The sequence below is a fragment of the Athene cunicularia genome (assembly GCF_003259725.1).
Source record: "Athene cunicularia isolate RWA chromosome 8 unlocalized genomic scaffold, athCun1 chr8_part1, whole genome shotgun sequence".
Taxonomy (NCBI): domain Eukaryota; kingdom Metazoa; phylum Chordata; class Aves; order Strigiformes; family Strigidae; genus Athene; species Athene cunicularia.
In genome coordinates this window covers 27,748,059-27,764,966 of record NW_020799109.1, presented here as the reverse complement: position 1 = coordinate 27,764,966, position 16,908 = coordinate 27,748,059, and the positions used below count along the sequence as shown (strand labels likewise).

Below are 16,908 nucleotides of genomic sequence, written 5' to 3'. Positions count from 1 at the left end.
CTGCAGGCCGGGCCGCTCCCACGGGCGTGTGACCGGCGTGAGGAGGCAGAGCTGGGCCGCTGCGTGCCACCGGCTTGTTCCAAAAATGGGTGTTTTGACGTGGAGCCGCAGCGGCAGCCTCAGGGGTGCGCTCGGGGGTCAAGGGAGGCCGCCGCGCGTGGGCCGGGCAACCGAACACTGCGATTTTGCAGGGGAGCGCGGCGGCGAGGTGCGTACAGGTTCCTCCGGGTGGGCAGAGCCACCTCTCCGCATCCTCCCCATCCCCTCCTGCGGGCTGTGGGGCAACAGGCCGAGCGGAGCCCGCTACGGGCGAGCCGAGCGCTGGAGGAGAGGGAGGAGGTGATCTGAAAACGGCAGAGCCCGGGGAAGGGCAAAGCCAGGCTTGCCAGAGCATCGGTCCCAGACACCAGCTCATGTATCACATACGTCCCTTGTGAGTGAGCCCAGGCATGCGAAGGTGTGTAACCAAGCAGTGGCAAAGGGCTCTGCTCCTGTTTGAGCCCGACTTGGAAAGCCACGTGCCTTCAGGGACTGTTTCCCGCAAAGCCTGTTGCTCCATTTCTGGCACAAGCAGGAGGGTGCTGGCACAGCACCTTTGGGACTTGCTCCCGGCAACGCTTGGCAGGCTTGAATCGGCGTTTGAGTCCGCTTCTGTCAGCGTTGTGAGTTTGGACAAAGGGGAAAAAAGAACCTTCTTAGTGAGGAAATAATCTGCAGGGCGTCTTAAAACTGGCTGTTCCAGCCTGACCACCCACATGGCAGTTTTCTTGGCCAGCTTCTACTTGGTTGTTTGCTGCCTTTTTATTGAAGTAGTACACTTATTGTATAAAGAGACTTGCAGCAGCAGTGGCTGAGTAGCTGCCCCATAGCTTCATGGTGAGCCATGGCAATCACACAGCTCTGGCAGAGCTGCAGGGTGCCCCACTTGATCCCTCTGTTTCCAACTCTACAAGACTTTCCCCAGCTGCTGTGGCATGCAGCTGTATTTACTGCTGGTGGACCGGTGAAGAGCGGTGCAGTAAGCCCTGTGAGTGTTGAGCTGAGAAATGGTGTGACAAGTCCCTGGCAGGGAATTTTTAAGTGCTGGGGGTGCCTTTGTGTTAGCCTCTGGAAACTCCTGAGAGCTGGGAGTCGCCATAAACCCATCTCGCTGCTGGGCTGCGTTGCTGCCTTTATCTGTGTGCCAGTTGCCTTTACCTGTAAAGTGGGATGAGTCGTATTTGCCTTCCCTAAAGACTGCAAAATCCACTGGTGGGAAGCAGTGGGCAAAAGCACGGTGGCAGCGCTGTAACTGCAGCCATAATGTGATGTTAACTCCTGGCCTCCCCCATTAGTTGATTAATTTTTATTTTTCCATTAAGGACATTTGGGAGCTCACAGCAGCTGTTGGGTTAAGGTTTAGTCCTATCCCATTCTTTTAAGTTGCATGATACTCATAGGTGTTTCTCCTCACAGTGGTTAATGAGGTATACAGAATAGTGAATAGCCTTGTAAATCAGTAATGATCTCTTCAGTAATGTGGCTGGCAGGTTAGCAACTGCATCCCCGTGCACGTCTGGTCTCAGGAGTGTACACATGGCTCCCCCAGACTTCCTCATGTGCCATGGTGTCCACCTCCACATCAAGAACTGTGGGCTATTCCAGCATCCCCTGTGGGATCCTGAAGGGAGAGGGGGAGTGAGGTGCAGGGAGTTTCTCTCATGAATGGGGCTCATCTTGTGAAGTCTTCTAGTGATCAGGAAGGAACTGTTCCCAGGACAGGATTTCCACTTAGCAGAGAGATGAGCTGTTTCTGTGCTAGTCTCCATGCAATGCAATCTGTACAGCTTTTTGTCTGCAGTACAAACCCAGAACAACATCTCACCCTAATGCCATCTCCTGGTCTCTTCTTTCAGATGGGGCATCCTCTTCTCCCACCCGCGGGACTTCACACCTGTCTGTACCACAGAGCTGGGCCGGGCAGCAAAGCTGGTGTCTGAGTTCAGCAAGCGCAACGTAAAGATGATTGCCCTCTCCATTGACAGCGTCCAAGACCATCTCTCCTGGAGCAAGGTGTGGGGCATGGGGAGGCACAAGGGGAGCTTGCACTGCTGCCTGGCTCTGAAGACCAGAGGAAAAGCCCAGACAGACAGAACAGAGTACAGGCTTGGAACTACATATCTCAAATCCCAAAGCATGTAGGATAAGAGGTACTAGAATTCAGAGCAGGAAGGTCTGTTCCATCTTGATGGAGCATTCTCCAAAGTCCAGGGCATTCTATGCATGGACACTTTGAAACAGGAGGAGAACAGTATTACGGCTCTCCTACCTGCACCTGAAAGGGTAAAACGTACGTGAAGGTGGTGCCAAAAGCTCAGAGGAGCAAAATCAATCCACAGACCCTCAAAGAGTTCTGTAATAAAATGGAAGGGAAGGGAAGGGAAGGGAAGGGAAGGGAAGATCAGAAGTGAGCAGGCAGTCTTCAAAGGGTGCAGTTCATGCAGAAGTAGGGAAAAGAAAACAGAGGACAAGCAGGGGCATGTTAAACATAAAACTACAAATAGGAGAATGTTAATGTAAAACCATCAGGAGGGAGTATAAAAAAAGATGGGAACGAAGTAGCTTGCTGAAAGAACATAAAAGGAACTAGTAAAAAACTTCAAATACTCCCTGGCAGCACACTGTTGCTGAGGCTGCATGACAGTAGCAGTGGTAGCAGTGTAAAATAAGATTTCAGGTAGATGTGGCCAGAGTGTAAAAAATACCTGGGTGAATTCTCTGCCTCTTTCTTTGCTCTTAAATTTGGGAATGTTCTCATGCATTTTACAGGGATGAGGCATGCAGTAAGAGGTAGTAAATGTGGGGCATTTCCACACTCAAACATTGTTTCATGACTAACTGGCTTTAGAAATTACCTAACTGCCTTATTGCTTAAATTGACCTTCATACCTGAGTGGTGCTTGGGCAGTGTCCCACCAAGCCTTAGAAGGTCCTGGAAAAAACAGCATACAAATCCGTACCACTAAATGAAACCACCAGTTGAATTAGCAGATAACATCCCATAAAAATATAACAAAGTTTGGGTTGTGCTCCTCGTTGGCTAAAGCCCTTTGAATAAAGTCCTTGAATTTCCAAGAAGCTTTTCAATGGAATCAGCTTTGTGAAGGGCAGGCTCTTTCCTGCAGGGAGATAGGAGGAAGTGGTAAATTGTGTCAAGGGAGAGAAGCAAGTGAGCTCCCTTGAGGGTCTGCAGGAGTGCGTGGGGTTCAGCATACTCAGATGATCTGAAAAAGAGATGAACAATGAGCTGAGTCTGCTGATGCTATAGAATTGTTCAGCACAACCTCAGGTAAAACCAGAAGTTGCAGAACAGCCTCTCAATGCTGACTGATGGGAGGTGAGTAGCACGTTTGCAAAACCTTCCAGAACAAGCGGAGAGAAAAGCAGAGGGCAGCAGTCCAAGCTGTGGTGAGCTTTCTGTCAGGCTGGGAGAGGCCTCAGAGACAATGGTTTGGAAATGTCAGCTCAGCACCTGTCAAAATCGTGAAATTCCTGCAGAGCAAAGATCAGTTAGTGAGGACAAGTCCATAGCAGACTGGAGTCTTCATGCAGCCTGTGTTTGAATACCCCCTCACAGGCTACAGGGTAACAGGAAAAAGTGCAGAGGGGGAACAAAGCTGCCCAGAGATTTGGGCAGGTTTGCTTCAGTGCAGAGTAACTGGGGCTCTTTACCCTGGGAATGGGTGGACATGTCAGGCTGCAACACCGTGAGCAGTGTGAGGAGCATGGAGGAGCAATGAACACAGCATGTGTGCATCGTGAAGGACGTCAGAGAGGACAGGGATGTGATTGCTCTGCTCTTGGACTTGCCCAAACATGTGATCCATTTCCTTTGTTCTTGACAAAGCAGAGAAGAACTTCAGATAACATGGAGAGCTAAAGAGCTGAACTCAGAATGCAAGTGTTAGAGCCTGCTGCAAGTCTGAGACCAGGGACAGTGCCCCAAAGGTCCTTCTGCCCAGCCATGGGGAAAAAAAGCCTAACAGAGATAACTAAGCTTTGGCAGAAGCTGCCTATCTGGACAAAAGCAGTCTTCATTAAATAATAGATTAAAATCTAGAAACTGCAGTTTCTCTCACTTCCGAAAGAAGTCCTAGGAGTGAGCAAAAGTTTGGGGAGATCTCTTTGTGCAATATTCCTTTATGTACATAGGCTTTCTATTTGGATGAAGCTTCTAGCAGTAGTGAGAGGATGAAGCTGGTTTTATCTGGAGCACCACCTGTGAGGAATAAGTGGGCAAGAGGGAAGGCTGAAATACTGCATGAAACAAGAAGAAAACCTTCTGCTTGCTTTGCTGCCAAATTTCAGTGGGAAGATGGGGCCTGGGAAGGTGGGACCAGAGTATAGCCAATAATTTTCATGTCACTTTGCTCAGCTTTGCTTTTCCAGACAAAGATGTCACTGCTCTTCTTAGCCATCCCTAGCCAAGACCTAGAGCCTTGCTTCAGGACTCAGAACAAGCCCGTAGCTCATCCAGGGATTAATCCCACTCTCCTACCTCTCTCATTTGTGCACTGCTGCTCCAAGGGTTGGCTGAAATGCATGAGATCCTTAAGCAGAGTTGACTGGCGTGTGCTGTTCGTGTCAGAGGAGGTTCAGTGTTCTCTGGCCACAGATGCCTTCACTTTGGTGCATCAGGGATGAATAAATCACTCCAGTGATGTCTGCTTTCAGCTTGCACTCTGGAAAGAAAAATAGTTCAGAGGGAAGTGAGTGAGTCTTGGGTGTCTTATTGCAAAATAGGGTGGGGTTTGTGAGGCTGTTTTGCATAGAGATCCCCAGTTTATGAAATTACGTGCATTTTTGGAACAAGTTACAGTCCACAGGATTTTATATACTGCTCAGAAGCTCTCTTCTGAGAGTCCTCCAGCCCTCACTCTGAACGTGGGGGAATGTCACTGTCTGACCTTCATCTACAGCCTCTTGCAATTCTGTGGGGTGTTCAGAACCTGTTGCCTGGGCTGGCCTCTCCAGCTCTGCTTTCCTTCCCTGATCTGCTTTCCTAAAGCAGGTCTGCAACAGAATAGAACTGATTCCTTCCTTCCAAGGCAGGCCTGACAACAACCCAGCTGAGATAAACAGACCCATGTTGCAGTGCAGTGCTGACTTAGAAAGCCCTGAGGAGAAAAGCGAAGAGAAAAGCTGGAAAGGAAACATCTTGCCACGTATGCACCACTTGACCTGCTTTGCAGCATCCTGAGCAGCTGGGGCAGGGTTACAGCCCCTTCTGTCACCACAGACAGCCTAGGAGGGCTGAGGACTGGTGCAGGGCCTATCTGCTCCTGCTGCCTCTGGCATACTCTGAGCAGCAGTGGGCAGCATTTCCAACTCTGCCCTTCCCAAGTTCTCTCTGGGCAGAACCCAGCATGTTCCCCCCACATTCAAAGCCCAGGGAAGGCAGAGACATTTGTACATATAAATTATCAACTCAGCTGATAACACACCGCAGTGGTGTGTAGGAGGCTTGCATCAGCACTGGAGTCGGTTTTGTCCCCTTGCAGCATAAAGAGGATGGGAAGAACGGGCAGCTCTGTTCTGGGGCAGAAACCTTGGATTAGACTTGCTTTAATGCTGGCAGCTGCTCTACTTGTGCTGCCTTGAGCAGACTCCTCCCAGCCCTGCTGCGTCTCAGCGTCACCCATACGGGTGGTACTGTAAACTACAAGGGTAACCTGAATGCTTTGGCCAAGGCCAGATTCAGAGACGCTCAAAATACAGTTTCCCTGGGAAGCAGATCAAGTTTGGACTAGCAAAGGGAGCAACCTCATAAACTGTGGTCACAAGGGAGAGCCTGTACAACTGTGAAAGAGGATGGTTTTCTCTTCTGTCTCAGCTGGGGTTCAAAAAGGACTATGCAGTGTCCCAGCACCTGCACTCAGACTTTTACTCTGTTTTTAAGAGCCTTTACTTAAGTAAACTAGGAGTGACTTGCTGAATGGAGCTGGTCCCTGACACAAGACCTGTGAACTTTTCAACACTTGACCTTTCTTTGCTGTAGAGTTAGAGAAACTGTTCCTTAGGAGCACAGACCAGTTCAGGTGTGACACCAACATATCTGTCAGTAGTGCTAAATCATTTACTGGGAGAGGGTTGGAAGAGGGACACCTCTTCTCTCAGGAAGAGGAAGGTAAAAAAAAAAAAACAAAACGAACCTCCCTATTTCTCTGTACCCACTGCCTGGGCAAAGCAGCTGGTCCACGGGCAGTTCCAGAGGTGAGAGACAGGGTGTGAGCATAGACAGCCTAACAACTAACCTCTAAGAACAAGGCAGAGTCTATCCTGGCATGCAGGTTTCTAGTTTGTCACCTGGTTTCTGGAAACAGAGAAATTTCATGGAAAGCTATGAACCCCTGGCTGTGCTGACCCAGCTTGAGACCATGGGTCCAGGCAGGTCACAAGCTCCTGTAGAGCAGCTGCTGTACCTGCCTGCGTGGCCCCTCTGCAGGAGCTTGCCCCACACACGTAAAGCCTGCCTTCACGGAGGTCTCCCTACCTGGCCTCTGTCTTCCATGGTGGTACCCACAACAGGGAGCATGAGCTTGCCAATGGTTTTGTCTCTGCAGGACATCAATGCGTACAATGGGGAGCAACCTGAGGAGAAACTCCCCTTCCCCATCATTGCTGATGCGAACCGGGAGCTTGCTGTTAAGCTGGGCATGCTGGACCCAGATGAGCGGGACAAGGACGGCATGCCCCTGACTGCTCGCGTGGTGAGTACCTGGCCCAGGAGCACCGCTGAACAGCAGCCTTCTCAGCAGTAGGCATTGCCTGCCGTCCTGCCCTGTGTCCATGGGGCTGGGCTTGAAGATGGGGGCAGCTTACCTGGATGGATGTGACCATCTTTAGGAGCTAGGTTGATTTTCTTGAGCTAGATCCATGGTTTGTGCTGCAAGGAAGAGGCTGGTGCAGCACTGGCCTGCAGGCAACAGCTCCATCCTGCTGTTGCCACCAGCTCATCCTGGTTGTGCCTGTCCTAACACAGAGGGGACAAAAGTGCTTGATCTATTTGCTGGACTTCTGCTCTTCCCTCCCATGCTTGCATTAGAAAGGCACAGGTCAAGGGGAGGAAGCATTTCAAATAGCAAAAGAAGCTGGCATTGGAAACAGGAGTTCCCAGAGCAAACACGGTGTTCCCTGTGCCTGAGCATCACTTGTTGCTCTAGGAGATCCCCACCATGGAATCTCCACTGTCCCAACGCCTGCAATCAAGCAGGCCATCTCCCAGGAAAGGGAGGAGCAGCAGGGCTGTTGGACAAATATCTTCTGCCCAGCCGCTGACCCTGTCTCCCTCTGCTCAGGTGTTTGTTTTTGGCCCGGATAAGAAGCTGAAACTCTCCATCCTGTACCCAGCCACCACCGGGAGAAACTTTGATGAGATCCTGAGAGTGGTGGACTCCCTGCAGCTGACAGCATACAAGAAGGTCGCTACCCCTGTGGACTGGAAGGTGAGGAGGGGAGCAAAGCTCACAGCTGGCCACTGAAAACATGCATTGAAATGTCAACCAGCCTCCCTTTGGGGCCCATAGGGTATGGAAAGCTGCCAAGATCCTGAGATACGAGTTAGATCCCAGCCCAGGCTCCAGAGCTGTTGCAGTCTGGAGTCAGCCATAGGAACCTCCCACCCCTGCCCTTGGTCCCTGGTGCCAGCAAATACTGGGCTTGGCCCTTCTGGCTATCAATATTTAAGCTTTGGGCCCAGGCAGGTCCTGCCCTTGTTGTCTGTGATAATGAAGGGCATCAACAGGTGTCAGTGTGCCAAAGTCCACTCAAGACCAGCCAAACAGCAAACATGGGCACCCCTCCCTGGCCCGGCTTGCTGCTCTCCTGCCTTTGAGCCAGGAAGGGCCAGTATGGGCACAGCCCTGCTTTGCCCAGCATGTACACAGCCAAGTCCTTGTGGAAAATTACTAGTTGAAGTTGCTTAGTTGTGGCCATACCTGCTCAGTAGCATTATTTAAAACTCCTCAAAAAAGCTTGGGCAGCCAAGATAAAGCAAGAACAAGCAGCACAGTCTGGCTACTTTAGCTAGCCAGTGTTTCCTTAACCTGTCAGAGTTGCTCAGCTCCTGGACCTGCCCTGCTGCTGGCTTTGATAGGTCTTACTGGGGAAGCCTGCCTGTCTGGAGTCAGAGGACACACTCCCACTGTTACAGGGTGTCCTGGAGAAGTCCTCCTGTGTTATGAGGCAGGAGCAGGCTCCCAGAGCATTGTCCCAGATAGCTGTTCTGTCTGGGCAGGAAGGCCCTGTGGGCACAAGCCTTGGAGGTCCAGCAACTCGGGGTATCTGTGCGCTTCACTGTGCCCCTCCTCCTCTCAACATGTTCTGAGTGTACAACAAACTGCACCTTCATCTCCTGGGGCAAAACAGAGTGTGGAGGCAGCCTTGCTTCTGAAGACTCCTGTCCCCTGCAGCCTAAGTTCCCAGCAGTGTGGGGCCAGCTCCCCCCTGCAGCCCACCTCCCAGGGAAAGACACCTTTCCTGGGGCTTGACACACCACGGGGGAGCCAGCACCGCCTGTCCAGGGCCACCTGAGCAAGGGGAATGGATGAGCAAGCTGTGCACCCTCCTGCATTGTAGAGATGCCCAAATTCCCCTCTCATTACTCCCTGTTCCTGTGGGAGTGCTGGGGGGGAAGAGCTGGGCTGCAGGATCCTGTTGACATCACCCACAGCTCCCAATGTAGCTCCCACCCACTGTATGCTCCAGGCAGTGCTGCAGGGGATGTGCCCAGGGCACTGGGGTGGTCATGGGGGGGCAGTGTCACCTGCATCCAAGCCTGCCAGCTCCTCTGCTGCTCTCACGGTTCCCATTTGCTCCCCAGCCTGGTGACAGTGTCATGGTTGTGCCCACTTTACCTGACGAGGAAGCCAAGAAGCTCTTTCCCAAAGGAGTCTTCACGAAGGACCTCCCATCAGGCAAGAAGTACCTGCGTTACACCCCGCAGCCCGAGTGAGTGGGTCTGCCCAGCCATCCCACCGGGCTGCAGGGCATTTGGCATTGGGAGCCTTCTCGGTGCCCAGCTCCTGCCTCCCTGACACTGCACAGTCAGCAGCCTCGTACCATCACACTGATGGTGCATCTCAGTACTAAGCCAATCCTCCCCATCCTTTCATCCCCCACATCCCCTCAAAACTAAAACCCTGGGTCTTTTCTTGCCTTGAATCAGACCCGCAAGGAAGCAGTTAGCAGACCAGTCGGGGCTCCAAGGCTCATGTTCTGGAGTCTCTCCTGTTCAGCTCCAGCCGAGCTTTTCCCAGAGGCATGGTGATAAGCGTGGTGTCAGCAGCCGGGCCCCAGAGGGGTGTCCTGGGCTCACATGTCTCCCATCAGGGAGCTTCAGGAGCTCCCAACTGCTGTGTGCCTTTCAGAGCAGCCATCACTAACGCATTAACACCTTTGTCTGGTCCTGTGCATAGGGGAGGAGCTGCTGAGCCAAATCTCTCATTTCTTACTGCTTTCTCATCTCTTGCTGGAAGTTGTTTTCAGGCTTTACGGAAGAGGGAGTAGAGTAAATAAACTGATCTTCAGTACTACCTGTAGTATCTCTTGTCTGCCTCTGCTGCCCTCCATGGCACCCTGTACCATTTTACTTTGTTCCCTGTGGCTGTGCTCCTGGGTGGGTGGCAGCAGCACAGGTTGCCCTTGTTCTTGCTCTATAAATAAGGCACTTTGGAAAAACAGACAGATAGTCTCAGACAAGGCAGCAGGGCCCAGGACAGCTGTGCTGCACCTGCTCTGTGGCAGAGCCTCGGTGGTGGGAAAGAGGAGATGTCTGCTCAGGGAACATGCCTTGACCTGGCCTGCTGTTAGCTGCTGGGTGGGGGGTCCTACCCTGCTTTCCAGGCATGATACAAACTCCTCCCAGCTCTGCTGCACCTACACCTCAGGGATCTGTCAAGAGAAGACTGATGTTTTAATATAACACTAGCAAAGAAGCCTCACCAAATAGCTCATAGGCTGTCTGCCAGCATCTCTTGGTGCCCAGCGCAATCAGCAACACTCAAAATGAGCAGCTGTTAAAAGAAATTGGCTGGCTCAGGGCACAGACATATCCCACAGCAAGCCTGGACTAGTAGGGTTGATGCTCATGGTAAGCAGCACACTGGATGCAATGAGCATCCCGCAGACCCTAATCCTGGGACAGCACCCACACCCACGTGGGATGAGACCTGTCAGTCCTCAGACAACATTTAATGCTGCTGGGAGTCTCCCAGCACCCATCACTGCCCTCCTCCACCCCAGCATGCAGGCCAAGACTGAGGACATCCTTCCCTAAACAGCTGTGTTTGAGAGACCTCCCTCTTTCATTATTGAAAAAAAACCATTAATATTTAATTGCCTCCAGGAACTATACAGTGAATATTTCTATTTTTTCCCAAATTACTTCAATGAACCTACATTATGAAATTCTGCATTATCTCCATGTATTACTTTTACTATAAGAAGAAAAACCCTGGTCTCCAGGTTGACTTTTGTTTCCCCTCTTCCACTCCGTGCGAAGTGGGAGGGAGATCTGCAAGTTCAAAGGGGAAACATCCCTTTTCTGTGTAGTTTTTTCAGCCTTATCAAGCTTGGCAGCTTCCCTAGTTCCCCACAGTTGGGCTGCATAAGCTCCTGGGTTTCTTGGTGGTCCCTCAGCACACAGCCCTGGCTCTGAGCTGGTTTCCCAAGGAAAAAAGGGATGCCTACCAGAGCTTTCCAAGCAACTGCCCAATTATTTGGTTTTTTGAGGATGTGGCCTCATGGCAAGTTTTGTGCAAACGGCTGCTCTGACCATCCCCAGGGAGGGGGCACTGCAGGGCAAGCACAACCTCACTGGGACACCAGAGAAGCCACCTGCAAGTCGGGACAAGGGGGAACAAGTCCCATCACCCCACCCAGGGGCTTAAAGCTAGCAGAGGCAGCCACTGGTCCCACCGCGCTAACGGCTGAAAGCCCATGAATTCCTGCCTGCTCCCCCACACCACCATGTCCCCAGAGGTGCAAGCCAACCCGACAGACTCAAACACACGCAGGGTTTGGTTCCAGTACAGCTCGAGTGGTTTTCTTTTAATCCCAGAGAAGTGAAATGCAACATTTGTTCGAGTTTGTAATAACATCCAGAGACAGAAGTCCAAGCCCCCTACTCGGTAAGTCATTTGTGTTTAAGGCACTCTGCAAAACCAGCTTTCCTCTTCTTCCAGTTTTCCCCACGCGGCAGCAGAATACCTGGTTTGGCCTTTTCTCCATAGCAACACCCACACGTCCTGGCTCTTCTCACCATCTCCAGGAATTGGCAACAGCAAATCCAGCGGGAGCCAAATGGAGAAATGCCAGGAGGCCAGATCAATAAATATGGACGGGCATGGGAGGGAGCACAGTGCCTGGGGAGGGGGTACAAGGGCTTTGAGCTTCTGTGGGAAGGGGACAGGCACCAGGTGTCCTCCCTGCAGGCACCGATGTGAGTCCCCTTTTCCTTTCTCCCTGCCCCAGCTCCGAAAGGGGATGGGAGCACAGGGGTCTGCAAGCATCCCTCCCCAGCAGCACTCCCAAACACGCAGCAACACCCCAAAATGCAGGGGGCTGGGCAGGGGGGGACCCAGCTGCCCCCACCACACAGCAGAAATGACCCCCTGACTTCCAGCCATCAATAAATATCAATCAATCAATAAATAAATAAATAAATAAATAAAGTGACTCAAGGACAGGGACAGAGGGGAAGGGGCACCCCGAGGCTCAGGGCAAGGGAAGCATGCAGGTGGGCATCTCCATGACCTGTCCCTCCCTGAGATAATGGGGTGCTGATGTGAAAGGGGGGCACAGGGAAGGCATCCCACGGGGCAACTGAGCCCAGGGGTCCAGGTGCTGGTCCTGGGCGTGGGCTCTGCAGCTGGGACTCCGGCTCAGGGTCCCCATCAGTACTGCTGCAGGCCACAGGGACATAAGCCAAACCCAGATTTGCAGGGGGGAGCTCCCGCCCACTGCCTCTCTTCCCTCCCCTTCTCTTGAGCATCAGGAGCCTTGCAGTCAGTGCAACTAAGCTCGGGTAGATGCTCACCCAGCACCTCCACCCAAGTGTGAGCACGCACCTTTTGTGAACACGCCAGATGCCTGCAAATTTTTGCAAACATTGTTTGCAAATTTTTTTTGCCAACAATTTTTGCAAACTTTTTTTTTTTCTTTTTTTAACGGGGAAATGCCCACGAAGACAACCCACGCATCAAACCGAGTTAAGCACATCAAATCCAGCCATCGGAGAAGGAGTGGGCATGGAAGCCTGGCAGAAGCCTGGAGGGGTGAGCACAGGCACAGCCCCAGGGCTCAGCCAGAGTCTGCCTGCAGGCTGGGGCAGCCCTGGTTGTGCAGGCACATGGCTACAGCCAGGCTCTGACCCCAACATCAGCACCAGGCAGCATCAAGCACCTCCCCGGGGACGTTGCAGACACACATGGACAGAAACGGCAGCCACCGCTGTCTCAGCGTGCTCCCTGGGCTGACAGCCAGCATGCAGACTCTGAGCACAGCCCTGGCCCTTCCCCACAGGTTTTGGGGAGCTGGCTCACACAGCCTCTCTGGACACAGCATCCTCTTCCAGCAGGAAGCCCATCTCGGGTCTACCCATTTGTTGGGGAGCCCCTTCCTCTGGCTTTTTAGCTCTGATGCTGCCAGAGACATTTCTATCCCACTGGGTCAAAAGTATACATCCGCCTTATTTCAAACCAAAAGGTACTTACCGCCTCCTCCTCCCCCAAACGTTAAGGAAAATTGTATTTAAAGTTTCTAATCCCTCTCCACACACGCATTTTGACAAATGAAACATCAGTGACGGCAAAAGCTGCCGTCAATCCCCTACCAGGACAAAACCACGGGCAGAGTCTCACAAGTGCGGGACACCTTCCCATGCAGTCAAGCTCCCAGTAGAAGTTTTTCACTAGAAAACACAGCAAACCCAAGCTCAGAGTCCCCTCTTCCACCAAACCTTTCCCACCACAAGGCTGTAGCCCCAGTGACACCCAGAAATAGGCACCAAAAGCAGCAGGTTCCCAGCCCACTGCAAGGCCAAGCGGGAGGAGCAGGACTGCCAGCCCCAGCATGGAGAAGTGTGCATCAAAATGCAACGCTCCCAAAGGGAAAAATAAATAAACAATCGAATCAGCAGCAAACACTACTGAGAATAAGTAGCATGGGGATTTCACAGGGATTTTTGGTCTAAGATTCCTGGGGAGCCCCTTTGCCGGCAGGGACCAGGGTATGCATCCCACCCCGGAAAAGCACAAGCTATGGCTGAAGCTTTGCAGGAGCTCAGCTATGCTCTCTGGAGTGATGCTGTGGGGATGTGCCAGCACACCATGGGGAGCAAAGCAGCGCTGGGCTGGGCATCCCAACAGCCAGGCTGAGGGGCAGCACTGTTAACACTGCAGAAAAAGGTTTGCATGGAAGTGCTAAACTGGTGACCCTCCCCAGGCTCTCCTGGTGATGGGACAGGAGATGGGACCCTCCTAGCAGGAATTACCTGCATCCCCAAGGCAGCACAAACCTCCCATGGTGCAAAGGCAGGGGTGTGAGCCAGAGGAGCCGCAGGGCTTGTGCCGGGGCAGCAGACAGAGCAGAGAAAGTGGCAAAAGCCGTAATCATCAGCTCAGGAGCAACAGGGTGCCTGGGGCATCGGCAGTGCAGCCATGGCTTACACCTCTGCTGCATCTCAAGGGCAAGATACTGGGAATTGCAGGTCATGGCCCAGAGCACGGCATCCACCCATGGACCAGACAATGCCAGCTACCCTGGCAGCAAGGGGCGAGAAGAAAGGCAAATAAAACCCTGTTACTCACTAAGCACCTGCCGCAGCAGGAGGCAGCACCCAGGCAACATGTTCACTTCTTCCTTCCCAGGCAAACCCAGGCCTGGCCCACGCAGCCTCTACTCACATCCCTGCCTCCAACCCCCGGAGAGAAGACCCCCATCCCTGCAGAGCCTGGGGAGTTACCACAAGGCGTGCCATCCCCTCCACCAGCATCCCTGCCAGTAGGACCCTGCTCTGTGGGTGGCTGAGGAGGAAACGGGTCTCCATGTGAGCTGGTATTTGTGTGGAAAATGAGCAAGCATCCAACTTCTTGCAAGGGACTTGGGTCTGTGGTGGAAGCGTGCGAGTCTCAGGATACTTCCACCCTGGTTTGGGTACCACACACACAGTCAGCAAGCACCTGGCCTGGGTGAACGGGCACCACTCCCGAATTTTCACTAGGCTGAGAATTGATTTTGCTTCCGTAAGAGAAGGGTCAGTGGGATTGGGGGGAGGGGGGGGAGGTTGAGGAACTGCAAAGATTTAGTGCACCTTAAAACGAAAGGACATCTAACCTGCCCTTAGATCTCACTCCGAGACAGAAAAGAGCTATGGCATCTCCTACACTCACAACTACTCCAAACACACCCAGACGCATGCAAAACATGTCCCCCTTCCCCTCAGCTGTGGAAAACCCCTCCAGGGCAGCAGTGCTGGCCAGTGCCAGGCTCTGGTTCAGCACCCTGGCACTGCCACCTCCCACTCTGCTCCTGAGCCCTCCTGCCCAGTCCCAGCGGGCAGGGCGAGGGGTCGATTATCAATCCGAAATGCATAGGTATAGACACCACGAGGACACCCATGCCCCAGCAGGGAGGGTCACTGCAGGATCCCTCCGCATCCAGCAGGCACGGTCTCCGGTTCTACTTCCAGTTGGGTGGAAAGCAGCATTCGCCACAGGCACAGTTAGATCACACTCACGCTCCTTGCATTGCCCTGCAAGGAAGGACGAGTCGTTTAGGTCAGACAGCCTCTTTGCCAGCCATAAGCCCCTAGAAGTACTCAATTCCACTTCCTGGGAAATCCTCCAGCTCAGCGACCCCTCTTCTGCACCTCCATGCCAGCCAGGCTCCCTTTCTGACTAAGGAGGAGCCGTGTTTCCAACCACAGCTACAAAGGCAGGAGAACCCAAGAGGTCTGCTTTGGCTCAGAAACCCCGTTCGTTTGCAGCAGGCTGACAGCACCCAGGTCCTCATGCGCGCACACCTGCGCTACTCTACTTGGGAGGTATCACGACTATAGGCTGGCCTCGCTTGGGTCTCCACATGAGGACTTGGGCATCATTGGCATTGGGTTTCACTAGTGCATTTGGTGGGATGGGCTCCATCCTGCTGAGGATTCGGGGCTGCTCCTGCTGAGTCCTTCCCACCAGCCGTGCCCGCTGCCCCAGCAGCTGCATGGGGTCAACCTCAATGTCCACTCGCATCCTCCACTTTATAGTCTGCAAGATGATCTTTTCCTTGGTAGTGGTGTTCATGGCCACCAGCCACGTGGTAAAGCTCTGGTCCCTTTTAATCCTGGTCAGCAGCGGCACGTTGCTGTTGCTCACAGGGACAGCCCATGTCACACTGGGGTAGAAATTGTCATTCATGCTCACCGAGAACCTGGAGATCTTGTTAGTGGGCCCAACCAGGGTCACAGTTTCTGTGGTGTTTCCATACCAGGGGTAGCTCACGCCATCTGAATCGCTGATGGCTTTTACTCTTCCTTCTCGCAGGTCGGGCAGCTCCCAGCTTGACCTAGCGAAGAGAAAGGCCAGGTTAGCAGGGAAACAGCAGAGACAGAGCCCAGCGAGGGACAGGGAGTCAAGCAACATGGGGACCCTCCCCTCGCCTGCAGCAAGCTCTCAAGGACCTCCTTCAAGACCAAATTTGGCTTCAGTTCCTTTGCTGAGTCCCTCACAGGCAAATGAAGCCTTTGTTCTGCCAGCACACCACTATTTTAATTAACCTGCAGTCAAACCAACTGGGCCAAAACTCATTGCAGAGCCTCTCTGGGGTCACTCTCCTTAGTCATCTCCTGTGCTGGAGAACAGCCTTCCCCATCCACAGCTGCAGCACCACGACCACAGCACTGGCCAAGCCCGTAAGCAGCCCCCTCCTGTGATAAAGTGTGATTTTTATGCCTCTAAATATATGCATCTGCACAGAGGCACACACGATAATTAAATACCACAATTATGCCTGCCGCTGGTGCGATGAAATCCCTGCAATATGGCTGGGGGGGAAATTCCAGCCCAAATCTTGGCTGTCAACCACGTTAGCAACACTGCACGGCTACAGCAAGGGAGACGATTGCCACGTGGCAATTACGAACGGGGAGCACTGGTGAAACCTCCCACCGAGTCCAAGCTCTGGTTTCAAATACATCTGGGCTCTGAAGCTGCCTGGGAGTGGTAGGGGACATGCGGCCACCATCCCCCCAGCTGACAACCTCCGCTCGCTCTAACGTCACCAATTGCTCCAGCGGCACGTGCAAACGAATCTGCCATGATGCAGGACGCAGGCAGGCTGCACGAGGACCCGCTGCTCCCTCCGTGCCCATGCACGTCGCCGTGCCCACCGCCCCATGCTGACAACCCCGGGCACCAGCACTGGGATCCCACCGGCGAGCTGCGGAACGGACCCCTCTGGCCATCTCCAGCCCCCTCTTGCATCACCAATTTCAAAAGGCAGAAGACACAGAGACAAAGACAACAGCTTTGCCCCTCGGTGTCCCCCCCCAAGTCACCCACACGGCCTTGGAAAAAAGTTGGTTTCCAGCAGCCATTTCAGCCAAGCACCGCAAAGCTTTTAACACGAGCCAAGGGGACAACTCCCCCAGCACCACCTGCACTCACGACCTGGCCCCAGAAAAACACACTAGCTGGGGGGGGGCAGCGGCCATGATGCCCTCAGACAAGTTTCAGGCCACCCAGCTGGCACAGGAGCCGGCTGTAGGACGAGAGGAGCGGGGGCTGCCCGGGCCCGGGAGGGTGGTGGTGGCGGTAGTGGGTGCAGACACGGGGTTGGGGTGCAGTACCCGGTGCCCGGGGGTGCAGCGCAGCGCTCAAG

The 16,908-nt window shown here is 53.2% G+C and overlaps 2 protein-coding genes across 2 annotated transcripts; one reads left to right on the top strand and one right to left on the bottom strand.

The window, feature by feature from the left end:
* Positions 1-1,875: 1,875 nt before the first annotated feature.
* Positions 1,876-9,572, top strand: PRDX6 (peroxiredoxin 6; the record flags this gene model as incomplete). The annotated part of the gene is made up of 4 exons (XM_026853989.1): positions 1,876-2,052; positions 6,603-6,749; positions 7,338-7,484; positions 8,861-9,572. Coding segments are annotated over 4 exons (603 nt in total), but the record flags the coding sequence as incomplete, so codon positions are not given.
* A 120-nt stretch (positions 9,573-9,692) lies between these two features.
* Positions 9,693-16,789, bottom strand: LOC113482655 (protein FAM78B-like). The gene has a single exon (XM_026853536.1). It carries the CDS (start codon positions 15,669-15,671, stop codon positions 15,072-15,074), a length of 600 nt encoding a protein of 199 aa, XP_026709337.1. The 5' UTR covers positions 15,672-16,789; the 3' UTR covers positions 9,693-15,071.
* Between the last annotated feature and the right edge of the window lie 119 nt (positions 16,790-16,908).

Excerpts from the sequence above, each read along its gene's own strand:
- LOC113482655 (XM_026853536.1), bottom strand. The coding sequence starts at position 15,671 with ATGTTGCTTGACTCCCTGTCCCTCGCTGGGCTCTGTCTCTGCTGTTTC.